Raw genomic sequence first — 16,812 nt, forward strand, 5'->3', positions numbered from 1 at the left:
CTTCTTTTTTTTTTTTTTTTTTTTTTGGGTCCTTTTTGAGACCGGCTGCACCGCACTCAGCCAGTGAGCGCACCGGTCATCCCTATATAGGATCCGAACCCGCGGCAGGAGCACTGCTGCACTCCCAGCGCTGCACTCTCCCAAGTGCGCCAAGGGCTCGGCCCTGGGTCCTTCCTCTTCTAAAAATTTTTAAAAGCCATGAAAAAAATCCCCATCATATTCTGAGAAATATTTCTACTGGAATATATTGTAATATCAGTTTATTCCCTAAATTCATCCATTATCCATGTAATTTTCATCTCAGCTGAAAAAAGTGCAGATGCAGTTTTTATAAATGTCTGTCCTTTTTGAGTTTTACAGAGCTAGTGGTAGTAGTAGTTCTTAAAATATACACATTTAGATGTCATTCCCTCTACTTGGAGTTTAAAATAATTGCCTTTACTTTTTAGTGAATCTTTATTCTCCCCTTGCTATCAATGGAACATGAAAGACCAGATCCCAAAGGGTCTTCCTGCTGCTGCTTTTTAATCTTCACCCCACCTTGATTATCAACCCTTTGCTTTAAGAATCTCTTTTTCATACTTAACCTTCTCCATCTCGGGATACTCTTTATAGTCCTTTATCACAGCAGTACAAACAAAAGTGTGGGACTTTTGGCCCTTGGAGCAGACATGCATTTCCCAAAACACTTTTTCCAAAACTCCTACAACTTTCCACATCATAACGTAAATACTTTTGGAATACTCATTATACTGGGAAGAAAGCTTCTCAAAACTTTTTTTATTTTTTATTTTTTTTTGAGAAAATGATTCAGAAAAAGAGACTCTGGTTCCACAATCCACCAACCAGAGGTCTATTCCAACAGTCTAGAGTCATAAAACACATGATGAAATTTATAGATAAGGAAGTGCGAATATCATTTTCACCTATTTAACACAGGGAATTCACTCATCTGAGTGAGAAAAATAAATGCTGCTATTAAAGTGAATATAAATCTAGGGTTCTGTTGAACACGCAGACATAGACTAGAAGACCTGTTCCACTAGGCATAAAAGCAAAGAGGAGGGAGAAATTTAACTAAATCTCATCTTTTGCTGAGAACTAATGAGCAAAATAGAATTTTAAGGGAATTTGTAAAATTGCCAGAGATAAGACCATAAAAAGACAGTAGGAAAGAACAGATAACAGTGGCTAGGGAAATCAAGATAAGTTTCTCCTACCTAAATCCCTCTTTTCCTAACATTCCTAATAGAGCAAACATATTCCTTTCTGAGGTACTTACTTCAGTCATCAGAATGACCTACCAATAGATCTCAAACCATAAGCAGTGTCTTGGGTAATACCACAACTCAGCTACTCTGCAAATAGCCAGACTAAAGTCTCAACATTAAAAGCCAACATGACAAAATAAGAACACTAGTCACCTCTCCAACCTATATCAGATTTGATATGGAATGTTTTCTCTTTAAAGGAAATCTAGGTTTACCTTTAGAGATTAAACTAAAACAAAATTATAAAATGAAGTTATCTTCTTGCTTAATTACAGATCGTGTTCTAACTCAAAAAACAAAACAAAGCAAAACACACAAAACCACTTTTTTTTTTTTTTGTCCTTTTTGAGACCGGCCACACCACGCTCAGCCAGTGAGCACTGTGAGCGCACTGATCATCCCTATATAGGATCTGAACCCACGGCAGGAACGCTACTGCGCTTCCAGTGCCACACTCTCCCGAGTGCGCCATGGGCTCGGCCCACAAAACCATTTTTTTAAAACCACTTTTTCATCTTTCTGCTATGAGAGAAAGGGGATAAGAAAGAGGATAGGGAAAAAGAAATAGTGCAAAGGGCCTTCAAAAGTTTGTGGAAAATATTATTTTTTTTTTTCCTTTTTGTCTTCTTTTTTCGTGACCAGCAACGGATCGCAACCCTCAGTGTTGCGCCCGTACTGGACCGGGACCGGCCATGGGATCGCAACCCTCGGTGTTGCTCCCGCACCTCACTCAGCCAGCGAGCGGCCGGTCTGTATGTGGGATCCGAACCCTCGGTGGGAGCACCGCCGCGCTTCCCAAGCGGCGCACTGTAGCAGTGCACCACCGGGCCGGCCCTGTGGAAAATATTATTAAAAGATAATACACGAATTTGATCTCTGTACCAGCCAGCACCCCAAAAAAGATAATAGGAATACAAATCTTTCCATGAACTTTTTGAAGAGCCCTTGTATCTGTAATAAAAGAGAACTATATAGATTAGAAAAAATAAAAGTAAAGTAATTATTCGTCCATAACCACAAGCTGACAATCTTCCTGAACTCCTTGTGATAAAGTACAAAAACCAGACCTTTCTGGGATGTGAAATATCAAACGCAGTATGAATAAACCACTACTTCCAACAGTTTATCCTGACTTGGAAGTTTTCCATTAAAGTATTATTTTCTCCACTGTCATCATGAATACTTAGAAAAAGATTGGCAATAACATCCAACAGGAAGCTTATGGCCCTCTATCTTTGAGACAGGCTTCCTTTTGGCAACTGGACACTCCAACATCACCATATAGTCCTGGAGAACATTTTGTAACATTGCCATTAGATGGTGAGTATGTCAGCACATGTGTTTCCTCAACATAAACAGGTTCACTTAAAGAGCCCATCTGCTGATTTGGGGATTACATGTCACTTGCAAAAATCTGCAGGCCAAAGTGAACATTATTATTTGGCAATGGTTAAGACTAGTACAACACAGTTATTTCTTGCTTTTATTCTTGACCTAGATGGTTGCTAACTATGGAGAATATTTCAGATTTGCAGAAATATAATAAACATGTGTAAGTGTCAAAACCATAGCCAAAGTTACACAGCTGACTGACAGAACAGCCCAATATAGTATAACTTCATCATAGCACCATAAGCATTAAATGCCTCTAAGGAAGGCAATTCAAAATGAAAAGAATATGACCTTAAGTGTAATGCCCTCAAGACATTAACTATTTTTCAGCTGGGTGAGGCACTAATTCCAATATCAGCAATGGACAGATAGCTTTCACCAGTCACACCTGGACTTTTTGACACTCCAAAGATGTCATGGGACAGATTTAACAAGATATTGTTAATATCACCCTTATTCAATAAACTTGGGATCACTGGGAAAGACTTTTCTTCTTTACTAACAACATACCAGACAAAATTATTTGCAGTCATGTTAAGAGGAGAAAGGAAAGGTGCTGATCAGCATTTTATTTTTTCATTTTTATTTTTTTCCTTTTTAAACATTTTTTTCTTTTTTTTTTTAAATTGAAGCATAATTGATGAGCCTTTTAAATGTTCTGTCTAAACCAAATCAGAGGCTCACATGCATGGCATTACTCATATGAAAGCATGGTTTGTAGCATGTTCATGTGAACCATTATCAGAAATAAGACATAAGAAGTCAGGGGAAGACTACACAGCATCCAGGGGGCTAAACAATATGTACATTGCTATCTAGAAGGCTATGAGGATATTTATACTTTTTATTTGTTTCAAATAGTTAATTTGGTTAAAGAGTCCCTTAAATATCTCTAAGCAAGCATAATGTTCTGAGCTCTAAGCTCTTTCCTATAAAGTTAAATTTAAGAAATAAAAAGAGCTTTTACAAAATAAATTTACTACTGGTCTTCCAGACATGGTTTTCAATTGCAGTACAATGTTCCTCTAAATGGAGGAAACTAAAAGAGTCTTTCACTTGATAGTCCAGCTTTCCAGATCAGGTGAAAGATTAGAAGAAATCTGCTCAAGAATCCTTGAGTCATGTTACCACTAGGTAAGTTATGCTAACACCTTTAAAAAATGAAGATACCTCTTCACTGGAGCAGCCCATATCCTGTGACTTTGATTCAAGAAAATCTGATATTCTTGATCCCTCCCTCTAAGTTCAAAAGCACCATAAATCATCATCTAGCTCAGCAAAGCACACTATCAACATTCCTACTTCTAGAAAGCAGAGATTGGAATGCTGGGCACATAACCATGGGAAACCAGCAGAGAACACAAACTGAGGGAACAGAAATGCTACCATGTCCAGGTAAGAAAAAACAGTACGACCCGCAGAAAGAGTAATCCAAACAACTAAAATGGCTCATAGCAGCTACTACGATTAATACATATGTTGTTGGGAAGGGGGATGGAGAAGGACATGAAGGAGGAAGGGAGCAGCTGACCATTGTCACTGCTTAGTAATATCAGATCAGAAAGGAACGCCTTCTGAGTTTTTAATACCTGTTCCATAAGTCACTGCTAGCTGGTCCCGAGCTCAATCATAATAGTCAACTTCTATATTTCCAAGTCTTTTAAGATGAGGTGAAAATAACTGCTGTTTCAAAAGAAAATAATGATATGAAAGCCTACAGAACCTATTATGTTTACTGAATATTGCTTGGTTTTTTTAAAGAACACTGTGTAAGATATGACAGAATTTTTCTTAAAAAAAAAAAAAAAAAGTGAAGATACCAAAATAAAGAAAAGGACACATTCAGCTTGCTGGTTCATATGTCTTCAACCATCCTCCTCCTTCTCCTCTGTCTTATTCATCCAAAGGCAAACACTATGAAACAGCTCTTTTCTCCAAAGAGCTCAGCCTGTTGGAAAGAAAGTTCGGGTACTATCCATGCAGGTAAGAAGTAATCAGGATGACAAGGGGGAGGGGGGGGGAACAGCAGCAAGTCAGAGTCCCATTGGCTTCTGCCTGTCCTGACTGGCAGAAAGCAAAGCCTCAAACCAGTTCTCTGACAGGGCCCAACGCCTCTGCAGCACCCCCTGTGTAATTACACACTTGAGTGACTGGACTCTGAAGAAAATTGAAGGCCTGAGCTCCGAACAGCTGCCATTTTCTCTCTCCATCACACCAGTGTGATTACTTGAGAAATGAACAGCCCCGGCTCAAAGCTACTCCAGAATTCTCAGAGGAAATATGGCTCCGTGTTCCAATAATGAGATTCTTAAGGCAAGCGTTACTTACAATCACTCCGCAAAAGGAGTGAGCCAAGCTCCTATATCTTACAAATTAGAATTTAAGAAACCCAGCGACAGTCTTGGACGATCATTACTCTTCTGCTGCTCCAAGGATTCTGGGCTTTGGTCTATTTTTAGTGTAGAAAACTGTTAAGTTCTTAAAAAGGTAATCATAATCAGATGAAAAACTCAACATAATTAACTTCCTATAAAGGCAAATTCCACTCCATTTTAGGTCCAAACTGACAGATTCTTCTACCCTCTCATCATTACCCTTTTCTGCCAGGAAATCTTGGCTTTATCCAAATGAGAATCAACAATTCTTGAGTTAAAATTAAAAAAAAAAAAAAGTCAGAGATTTCTTACCTCTTTTGGTTGAGAAAAAAAAATTAGCAAGTTGTCATAGATTCTATCATTTCCTTGCTAAAACCTGTCACTTGAGGAAGGTGAAATATTACATAATGCTAATATTTTTTCCCCCTCTCAAATGCATCTTCTGATTTCCCCACCATCCAGCCATTCTAGGGTAGCAAAGGTAATGAACTCTCCCTGTAATTACATATTTTTAAAAGTGGCTATTCTAAAAAATGTTATATCCTTTAGAGTTAACCAGCTAAGCAGATAAATGAATGAGTGGCACTGTTGTTAATCAGAGATGTGAGGTAGATAGTCTCTCTTTATTCTGAACTATGAAATAAAAAATGGCAATGAAGATTTATGGCTTTTTTGCTCCAAGAAGAAAGGATGGTGAGCTGGCCGATTAGCTCAGCTGGTTGGAGTGTGGTGTTGATAAAAACCAAAGTCTAGGGTCCAATCCCTATACTGGCTGGACACCAAAAAAAAAAAAAAAGAAAGAAAAAGGATGGAATTAAGGTACCAAAAATGCCAATTCCAGAAAGGGACGAGAAAGGAGACTCTAAGAGTGAAAACGTGTTATAATCTCCCAAAAAGACAAACATGCAGCAGCAAGGCAATTGCCCAGGACTAGGTGAGAGAGAGTTTAAGAACAGTCCCATTGTTCTTTGATTCTTAGAATTAACTCAACCAGAAAGACTTATGAGTAAAGGACTAGCAAATCATCTTTAAAAATCCCGAAGTAGGGCCGAGCCCGTGGCGCACTCAGGAGAGTGCAGCATTGGAAGTGCAGCAGCGCTCCCGCCACGGGTTCGGATCCTATATAGGGATGACTGGTGCGCTCACAGCGCTCACTGGCTGAGCGGGGTGCAGCCCGTCTCAAAAAGGACAAAAAAAAAAAAAAAATCCCCAAGTACACAAAAATTCTACCCATGGTCAAATGTACATTAGTCCTATTCACATTTATCAGTCTCACCCCTCATTCCCACTTTCTACTAATTCTCATATTACTACTTTATGGGACAAAATCATTTACTAACAATACAATAATCCGAGCTTAGATTTTCATATAAATTTTAAAAGGGGGGGGAACTAAAGAAGATGCAGAATAAATTTAAATTTCTTTGGTGGAGGAGGGACAGTTCAGGATTTCTAACAGTTTTTAATTTTCTTTTTAAGTTTTTGACACAAGAGCTATTGCTTATATCAATGGAACAAACAAGAGTTAAAATGAAAGAGTACATTGGCTAGATAAGACTAAAGTTTAAAGCTACTGCCACGATGAAAAGAAGAATGGGGAAGCAGAGGGCATTTCTAAGTAGAGCCAGAACAGTCCTTTTCTAACCCAAGAAGTTTCCTTCAGAGCAAAGAGAAAAGCTAATGTGAGAAAATGTTAATTCACAACCCAAGCCCTACTCATCCCTTAATTACAAAAGACAGTAGTTTCTTCTCTGACCACAGCCATCGGAAGGAAAAAAAACTTTTTGCATATCATCAAACATCCTTACAAGTTCTAAAAATGGTACTCACAATAAGCATTGTCACCAAAAGATTCTTCTTGGTGACTTGAGCATGAGAGAAGATGTAGTTCAGTACAGTGTTCATGTCACTTTTGTTCTCTTCCCGAAGGGCAAACACACATTTGTCATAGTGTCCTGCAAGCAGCAAAAATAATTAGTTCTCATCCGTATATGAATGCTCACATTCACATGCTATTTGTTTTTTATTGTCTATAACTCACCTGATAAGCAGTGAGAAGAAACATCTTAAGAATTTTCTTAGATGAATTTGTATAGAACTTGCAGTGTGGTTTTATTAGTAAAAGAACACTGGACTAGGAGTCAGGCAATTTGGATTATAAGACCTAGGCTCAAGGCCTAGACGTGTTACTCATTTACTATGTGCAAATCATTTAACCTCTCCAGGCCTCAATTTCATTACATTAAAAAAAGAAAAAAAAATTGGGAGTGAGGGGGTGGGGTGTGCGTTAAAGATTGAGGGGTAGGGAATAGCTCCAACCCTACTCTTACTCTAAACTCTTCTATTTGGCTTCCTGGAATGATTTCCCTAGAACAGAGGGTTCTGCTGCTTAAAAAGAAATATTAATACCATTAAATTTGATGATCTTTAAGATCTAACACGACTTGAAATTCTGGTTCCAGGTGTGAGTCACTGAAAATGTTTCACCCTTACTGATAGGAACAGTTTTAGCTCAAAAAACAAAACCATACCAAACTTATCAATATCCATAAGAAGTGTGCCTGCTATCTCTGGAATCAACATTTTCCCCTAGAAGTCCATGAAACAGCTAAGCAATGCCAGGACAAGGTATAGATCAAGGAGAACCTTGCATTAAAGTCAAAAGGAATGTAGGGAGACTACAATTATGTATATTTTCTCTGGTCTTCCCTAAGGCCACCAGGACAGGCTAGTTCTGGGTAGGAAAGCTATGTTTTACAACAGAAACAAAAGCTTCAAAGTATACTGTAGTGATATCTATCATGGGATATAAGTAATATTAAATTTGTTAGAAAACAGCTTACAGAATTAAATTTCCGAGTAAAGAAGAATTAGTGTTCAAATATTCTCAAAGGTCAGAATTTTCTGATTTCTTGAAAATACTAAAGGACTACCACCCCATTTCAGATTTCATGTTAAGTTACAAACCAGAACTGTGGCGTTCAAACTGTGTTACCCTGGTTTCACAGAACACTTTATTCGACCAGAGCAATTCTGCTTTTATCTGTTTTAAAATTAGAGATTGATATAAGCCACTTTTAATATTAAAATTTAAGTATTAGAGATTGATATAAGCAAAAAATGATGAAACAAATATATTTGAAAACAATGGACTATAATATCTAAAGAGCTGCCAATTTCATAAAAGACACACTTAGAACAAAATGGAAGCTGTTTAGCAACTGGTGATCCTATATAAATTCGTATTTCCCCCTACTGAGACAGTTTTGAAGTGACAATAGAAATATATTTTGGCGATAGTAATTATTAGAACCAGGGGAAATAAGAATACATTTACCCAGGGCAGGTAGAGATCCTAACACAAAGAAAGCAATGATACCAAGTGTCTCCTTTTTAGATACTTTTAACTGTGAAATATGTATATAGAAGAATATATAAAATACATCCTAACAGTAGAAATAAATACCCATATGTTATTTTAAAGCCACTAAATTTTAAAAGAACATCTTTAGTATCTTCCTATGTGCTCTTCCTCAGAAACAAATACTTAGCTAAATTTTATATTAATCATTCTTTTGCTTTTCTTTACATTTACTACCAATGTAAGTATGGTTTAATTTTTCCTGTTTTTGAACTTGGTAAAAATGGAAATACTGTGTATGGATTCTTCTGTAACTTATTTCTTTCTCACAACATTATGATTTTGAGAATCATCTTTTGTTTGTACACCTTGGTTCACCCATTTTTACTGTATATAGTAATTTGTTGTAGGAATATACTAGAATTCTTTTTTTTTTTTCCTTTTTGTCTTTTTTTGTGACCGGCAACGGGATCACAACCCTTGGTGTCGCACCCGCACCGCACTCAACCAGTGAGCTGACCGGTCTCTATATGGGATCTGAACCCTCAGCAGGAGCGCCGCCGCGCTTCCAAGCGCTGCCCTCTACCGAGTGCGCCACCGGGCCAGCCCTAGAATTCAATGACCTACTCTACTTGCATAAAATAGGGTACTTCAAAACATTCAAAGAGAAATAGAATTAAAAGATAATATAAATCTTTGCATGAACTTTTTTGAATTAGCTGGTGTTTAGATTGTTTCCTGTCTTTTTTGCTATTGTGAACATTGCTGCCACCAACACTCTTGTATGTTTCCTAAAAAACATAAGAGTTTTTCTAGAAAGTATATTATCAAAGAGTAAAATTACTAGGTTGAAGAGTATAAGTAAGTATCTAACTTTATTAGCTACTGACAAACTGTTTTCCAAAGTGGTTGTACCAATTTTCACTTCCACTTATAGAAGCAGTGAAAGATGATGATGTGACTTTAAAATTTTTGCCAATCTCACTGTGGTTTGGGTTCCCATTTCTCTAATTAGTAATGAGATTAAACATCTTTTTGTAAGTTTATGAGTTATTTGTGGTTCCTCTTCTGTGAAATATCTTTTTGTATTTTTTACCCATTTTTCCATTAGGTTGTCTTTTATTATTGATTCATAGCAGTTCTCTAGATACTAATCCTTTGTTAAGTGTCTAGTCTGTAAATATCTTCTCCCACTTTGTGGCTTGTATTTTCAGTCTCCTTATGGTGTATTCTGATGAAAAGAAGTTCTTAAGAGAGTTTGGGTTAATCAATCTTTTCTTTATAGTTTGTACTTGCTGTGTCTTGTGCAAAAAAATTTTCCCAACACTGAGATCATAGAGATATTCCACTAAAAATTTAATAGTTTTGCCTCTTTACAACATGTTTAAGTCTTTAATTTATATTGGAATTCATTTTTGTATATATGTTACAAAGTATGGATCTAATTTTTTTTTCTTTTTTCTCCAGTTTTACAAATGAATAACACATTGTCCCAGTAACATTTATTGAAAAAGTCTAGCCTTTCCTCATGATCTACAACGCTTGCTCTAACATAATGTAAATTTTCTTACATGTGTGGATCTGTTTCTGAGCTATAATATCCCAATGGTCTATAAATCTGTCCTTACACAACATCACAATTCTTAATTAATAAAGCTTGATATCTCACTGAGCAAATCTTTTCAACCTGTATTTCTTTAGAAGTATCTTGGTTATTGTCAAACTTCTTTTCTGTAAATTTTAGAATGAGCCTGACAAATTCCACAAAAATACCGTAGTAGGATTTTATTAGAATGTCAATAAATCTAGAGATGAATCTAGGGATAATCAATACCTTTGTAATAGTTACATTCCAATCTAAGACTGACACTTACTTAGATCTTTACTATTGTTCATTGATTGTAATTTTCTCTAAAAAAGGCTTGCATATTTTTTGTTAGATTTATTCCTTAGTATTTCATATTTTTGGTTGGTATTTTAAGTGATATATTTTTCTAAACTGCTTTTCTAAATGATTGTTCTACTGTAAAGAAATGCAATATAATTTTGTATGTTGACTTTTGTATCCAGCAACCTTATTAGACTTTTTGCCAGTATAGGGATCCAAACCCTTGACTTTGATGTTATAACACCACACTCTAACCAACTGAGCTAACCAGCCAGCGTAAAACAGATGGATTTTTTTTTTTTTTTTTTTTGCAGCTGGCCTGTGTTATTTTTGTTTGTTTTGTTCTGGCAGCTGGCCAGTACAGGGATCCAGACCCACAACCCTGGCATTACCAGCACTACACTCACCCACAGCAGCTAACTGGCCAGTCTCTAGACTTTAAATAATTTAATAATAAATCTGCATATTCTTTAACACAATTAAAAAAAAAAAGACAAAACTGTAGATTCTTTGAGGCTTTCCAAGTAGACCTCATATCATATCTAATAGTGGCAAATCTATTTTCATACTCTTTTCCAGTCCTGATACCTTTAATTCTTTTTCTTGTCTTACTGCACTGGTTAGGACATCCAGCATGATGCTGAATAGAAGTAGTGAGAGCAAGTGTCCTTATCTCATTCCTAATCTTAAAGGGAATGCTTTCAACAATTTACCATTATGTATATCTTATAGATTTTTGTGAGTCGCCTTTACAAGATTAAAAGTTCCATTTCATTCCTAGTTTCTAAGAGTTTACATGAACAGATGTTAAATTTTGTCAAATGCTTTTTCCCCCATATTTTGAGATGATGACCATGTTTTATCTTCCTTTATTACACGATGAATTATGTTAATTGATCTTCCCCAAATTAATCAACTTTGCATTAGTGGAATAATGCCAACTTGATACACTGTGAGATTCAGTTTCCTATTATCTACTTGAGGATTTTTGCTGGTCATGAGTGGCAGAGCCATCTTTTTTGTTTGTTTGTTTTTGTTTATTTTTGGTGGCTGGCCCATATGGAGATCCAAACCCATGACCTTGGTGTTATAACACCATGCTCTAACCAACTGATCTAACCAGACAGCCCCAGAGCCATCTTTTAGAGGCTGCAAAAGGGAGCAAAACAGATAAAAGAAATTTTCAAGATGTTTCAAATTCTATGGTGTTTCACTGCCATCTTGTGGCAGGACGCAATATCAGACAAACACAGCTTTAAAATCTTAGCCAACGTATTTCAACACTTAGAGACTGTACATCATTTAGTGAAGCTCTTCAGAAAAAGCCAGGGATAAATTCCACCTAAATGATACACTAAAAAGTACTGGAAAATCTGAGCCCTTCCCAGATGCCTGTGGTTCAATCCATGGATTAGCTGCTGAGTGGCAGGCTCTTCAGATACAGTTTTCTCAATTTCAGCCTGGTCATGACTCAACCGACTCTCACTATACAAGGTCATGAAAATGTCAATAGGGAATGCTAATCTCTACTAGAAGAATTATCTCAGTCCTTTCCCAGAAGCACGCTGGATTCACAGTCTCATCAAGCTGTGTTGTGTTCTTTCTTTAGCGTTAGTAGGATATGAAGGTTTAGTTCTAAGGGGGTTATGAAAGGAGGAAGAATTCATCAATGGGAAGTAAGATGACAGGATGAACTGGCTGAGCTCTTGCAAAACCCTGTAGAGGTAGTTTGAGCTGGTCATCAGAATCAGAAACTTTCTTAGATAGAGAATCCTTGGGAAGAGGCTTACCATTCTGAAACTGTGTCTCTACTCGCAAGTACTGTCGGAGCAGATCCATTACCACAGCCTTCATGTGGCCTCGAATGCCACTTCGGTATCTAGGCAAATAGAAAAAGTCTTCACTGAAAAATCTGACAGGCCAACACTATTAAATAATAAACTCAGAGGCCAAATATACTTTCTAGACTTTCCAATGAACAGCTTTCCCTCTGAATATAGAGCCTAGTATCAACTAACCAGATTAATTTAAATTCCAAGCCTAAAAGAAACCTGACTACGGACAAGGTTTTTTTTTTTTTTCTTTTTCTGGGAAGATCAACCAGGTATAGATATGATTTTTCATAAAAGAAAAAAGAAAAGGAAAACAAAAACAAAAAACTTCACAGCCCTACCTAACAACAACCTGAATCAATTGCTACTGCTAAACAGAAAATAACACCACATCCTTGAAATGGCTAAGGGATATCTGAAAAACTTATGAGTATCTTAAAGTTGAAAATGCTCAGTGAATATCCCTTTGGTCTAATACTTGGCTCCATAAGACAAGAATAAATGTCATACTGAGTACTTTGCCAAAAGAAAAAAATTAGGAGCTTCATCAAACAGCAAAGAAAAAGATGGATCTCTGTACTAGACAAACAACAATAAAAAGAAAAAAATAACAATCAATTTTTTGTGCCTTAGTAATTGATAGAAAGATAGAATATAAGAAGGTATCAGAAATATTGAGTATGAAAGCTCACCATTCTGAGATATTTAAAAGATATAAGGTACTAAGATACAAAATAATTTCTAACTTCTTGATGTCAAACCTGAGGTAAATCTCTTTATGACCACTTACAAGAAAGGAAGGTATAGAGACGGACAGCTCTAGAATCATGTAATTACCTCTGTACCAGTTGGACAATGCTCTGAGTGTTCATGAAGAAGACTTCCCGTTCAGATTTCCGGTTCAATGTAGCTGCATGGCTATCAAGGATGTTGGCAATCTAAGGCATAAACAAGGTAAAAAATAAAGCCTAGCCCAACAAAGGGACCCAAAGCTCAGCCTCTATAGCATTACGACTAGGAATCTTCTTAGTTATAACATGACAATTCCTATCTTTATGTGTTGGCAGCAGCTGGAAGTTACTGGGAATAGTTTATAGGCTTCTGCTAAGTAAGCATGCAGTTTTTATCTATTTTTCATCTTTTCCCAGATGGACTAATGACAGCATCACAAAACTACCACCTTACCAGAGTCTCTGACAGGCAAGATCTGCTTAAGGTCAAGATCCAAACTTTGCTCCCCACCTGCCTAGCTTTACTCCCTACATGTAAATCTGCTTTATAGGCAAAGGGGAAGAATGCTGAGGAGATGGTAAGGAAGTCTCTGATAATAAAACTATCAATTTCTCTCTACTTTAAACTCATGGAAGCATCGCTCCTTAGGGAACAGCCCCATGAACATAGCTATATGGAGTACATAGGCAAAGCATGCTTTTCTCATAATCACATATATTTTATATTTCACACACACTACTTTCATTATTGGGTTTGTATCCTGAGGCAGTTTTATAAAGGGTACAATATCTAAAATTTTAAAAGCACAACATCTAGAAAGTAAAGAGGATCCAAAGAGGAAGGAACCTTACAACATGAACTCAAGCACTGGTAGTGAGTGGAAAATAATGAAAGTGTTACCCTATAAATACCTGCTGGCTGGGAAACTGACAGAGGACTGATGTGATGTTGCTAGCATACTGAGCCATTTCCTTCTTGATAGACTTCTCCACATTGGGGGGGATACGGCCAGAGACACTGGTCATGATATCTTGCAATTCTAGGAGAGGCAGGGAGGGATCTCTGAGGGTCTTCATCAATCGCTCTACCCAATCTTTTACCTAAGAAAGAATAAAATAGGATCCATTGTTAACACAATCCCCAAATTAAAACAATATATCTGAATTCACTATCATATACTGCTTACTTTGAAATTGCAATGTAAGCATCTAACATTGCCCCTATTCTCTGGTTTAAAAAGGAGTAATCTCAATTAAATGTAAAGTCCATGACAAAAATAATAAGCAAGGATTTAAAGACTTCAGACCTCACAACTAAAGGCAGAAGAGTTCCAGGATAAACAGCTTTCTTTCCCTCCCTCCAAAAAAATCCGTATAAAACTTTAAACTATTTTGGAAAACAAGTAACCCATTCATATATCCTTTCCCCAAGAGAAGTGCTTCATATACCCGGCTGCTGAAAAAAGGATCTGGAAGGCAGTATCCATTCATCACATTGACCAGATTATCCAGGACATAGTGGAACACTCGATGGAGCTTCTCGCCTCTGAGTGCTGTGCTCTGGATCTGTGGCAGACTACCCGTGTGAAGCTCAGCCTGTTAACCCCAACAAGAGATCAAATCATCCACTACCTTTTATTCAGGGTACAAACACACCACTGCAAATTAGTCATTATTCAAAATCAAGACATCCCTTGACCATACCCAGTTACCAGGAGAGAAGTCAATGGATTAAACATCATCAGGAAATTACAAACTCTAGTTCCACAATACTATTGGCACAAATACAAGGCATAAGACACAGGGATGGGAAAGCTTAAGAAAAAACTGGCAAACCAAGCACTGAAATCACTTGCGCCTCCAAATTCTTCAGCTCTTGGAGAGTAATATTCAGAGTATCTTCCTACTCACTTGCTGAACTTTGCTGGGGTTGTCCAACTGCATTTTGGCTATTACACAGCCAGGGTCAAGAGCTGCTCCAGGCCGCTTGACATAATGGATACAGCCAGACTCTGCAGTTGTTAAGGTCATCACCATCTTCATCACCTACAGAGAAAAACATAACTAATTAGAGTCTGACCTCTCTTTACACAGGCAAATGTTTAAAAGAGGTCAGTATATCTGCAACCAGCACAACCACCACCACTGGGCTGCCACCAGAAACCCTTGGTGCCCTCGATGGAATGAAGGGGGTGCCATGGGCCTCAACCATGCCCCCCTTCCTTCCTACTCCTCCCACCCTATTCACTTCCCTCTTCCCCTCTCCCCCTCCCCACCAACTGCTCCACAACATCTTAGAATATAAAAAAATAATATTAATAAATAAATTTTAAAAATAAATAAATAAAAGAGGTTGTTTTTCACCTTAGCATCTAAGTTGGACTCTACTTAATTCAACCCAGGAAAAAATGAGAATCTATCAAAATCTCCTAGGGACACCAAGGCAGGCACTTAGGAAATCTCTCAGGATCTGTCTTTGGGAATTAATAACAGTTACTGACATGTCTCGAACTTCTAAATCCATTTTGCCAGTTTATGATTTTACTTGTTTTGACCTTAGAAGGTATGACTAATTTAGCCTCCTCATACTATTGGATCCAGTCTGTCTACCTAAGATATCCATGCCAAAACCTTAGGGTAAACCTTATCTACCAATTACCAACCCTAGCCAGGGATATCTTGTAAAATTCTCTTAAAAATCTTCCTCTCTTGCCACCTCTTTGCTTTAGGCCCTCATCATTTCTGGCCTACAGTAATTTTAAAAACCTCCCAAGAGTTTTCCCTACCTGCTATACACTTCCAACAAGGTCACTAAAAACAATTATTCTAGAGTCCAAATTTCGTCATATCACTTTTCACTTAAAATCCTTCAATGATTCCCCACTGCCTTCAGGATAGCCTAGACTTACTAGCGTGGCTTTTTAAATCCTTTATGACCCCACATTACCTCTTTAGCATCTTTGCTTGGCATTCCCAATTAAACCTTAGTCTATTCTCAAGCAACACCAATATATACTTGCAGTTCCCTAAATACACCACACCCTCTTGCTTCTGTGCCTTTGTACATGCTATTCCTTCAACATTAAACTCTTCCCTGCCCTTCCTCATCTGATCTATCATGTCTTTCAAAAGTAAGATCAAATGTCCCATTTCAGTATGTTTTCCCTTACTATGCACCCTACGTCAATTTGGGTTAGGTGGACCTCTGCATTATGTACTTAGCTTCCATAGAATTCATCACATTTCATTACTTGTCTGTTTTGTGCCCCAACTGTACTTACCATACTTTCTCTATAGCAAGCAATTAGCATAAGACCTAACATTCAATAAGTGCTATTGCCCAGTATCTATTACAAGAACTAGAGATTCCTCATCTGTCAAAGAAAAACTTTGAGCTTTTAATTTGTTTTTAAAATCTTAAGGTTCATACCCCAATTAAACCAACGGATGTTTTTTCTTTTCTATTTCAGTCTTAGTCCATTCCAGCAATCCTTTTTCTACCTTCCCTCCCATGAGCCCACAGCCCAGTCACCACCCTGACCTCAATCTCAGCATAGCATTGGCCAGCAAATACATGGCCTCCATCCTCCACAATGTACTGGATTAACTTCCCAGCAGAAGGTGAGCGCAACACTGATGGGTCATTTTCCTTCTCAAACACACAGGTTTTATTGCCAATTGTGATGCGATACCTAGGAGATACATGGGAATATGTAAGCCAGTAAAGCACCTTAGATATAAAGAGGAATGGCAGAAAATGTCAATTAAAAAAAAAACCTCAAGGGGCCGGCCCGGTGGCGCACTGGATAGTGCGCCGCTTGGGAAGTGCGGCGGCGCTCCCGCCCGAGGGTTCGGATCCCACATACAGACCGGTTCCCGCTCACTGGCTGAGCGAGGTGCGGGAGCAACACCGAGGGTTGCGATCCCGTTGCCGGTCCCCGGTCCGGTACGGGGGCAACACT

General features: G+C 37.7%; 1 protein-coding gene across 1 annotated transcript in view; it reads right to left on the reverse strand.

Moving 5' to 3' along the window:
- LOC103601428 (acetyl-CoA carboxylase 1) overlaps window positions 1-16,812 on the reverse strand; it is a gene marked incomplete at its 3' end in the record, with an annotated part of 154,829 nt that overhangs the window by 38,240 nt on the left and 99,777 nt on the right. The window contains exons 19-25 of the mRNA XM_008585835.1: window positions 16,392-16,542; window positions 14,762-14,896; window positions 14,300-14,446; window positions 13,763-13,951; window positions 12,957-13,057; window positions 12,078-12,166; window positions 6,869-6,993 (exon numbers count right to left, since the gene is read on the reverse strand). Coding sequence (XP_008584057.1) covers window positions 6,869-6,993; window positions 12,078-12,166; window positions 12,957-13,057; window positions 13,763-13,951; window positions 14,300-14,446; window positions 14,762-14,896; window positions 16,392-16,542 — 937 coding nt within the window. The remainder of the gene's footprint in view (window positions 1-6,868; window positions 6,994-12,077; window positions 12,167-12,956; window positions 13,058-13,762; window positions 13,952-14,299; window positions 14,447-14,761; window positions 14,897-16,391; window positions 16,543-16,812) is intronic.

This window comes from Galeopterus variegatus, unplaced genomic scaffold (genome assembly GCF_000696425.1).
Source record: "Galeopterus variegatus unplaced genomic scaffold, G_variegatus-3.0.2 Scaffold3730, whole genome shotgun sequence".
NCBI lineage: Eukaryota > Metazoa > Chordata > Mammalia > Dermoptera > Cynocephalidae > Galeopterus > Galeopterus variegatus.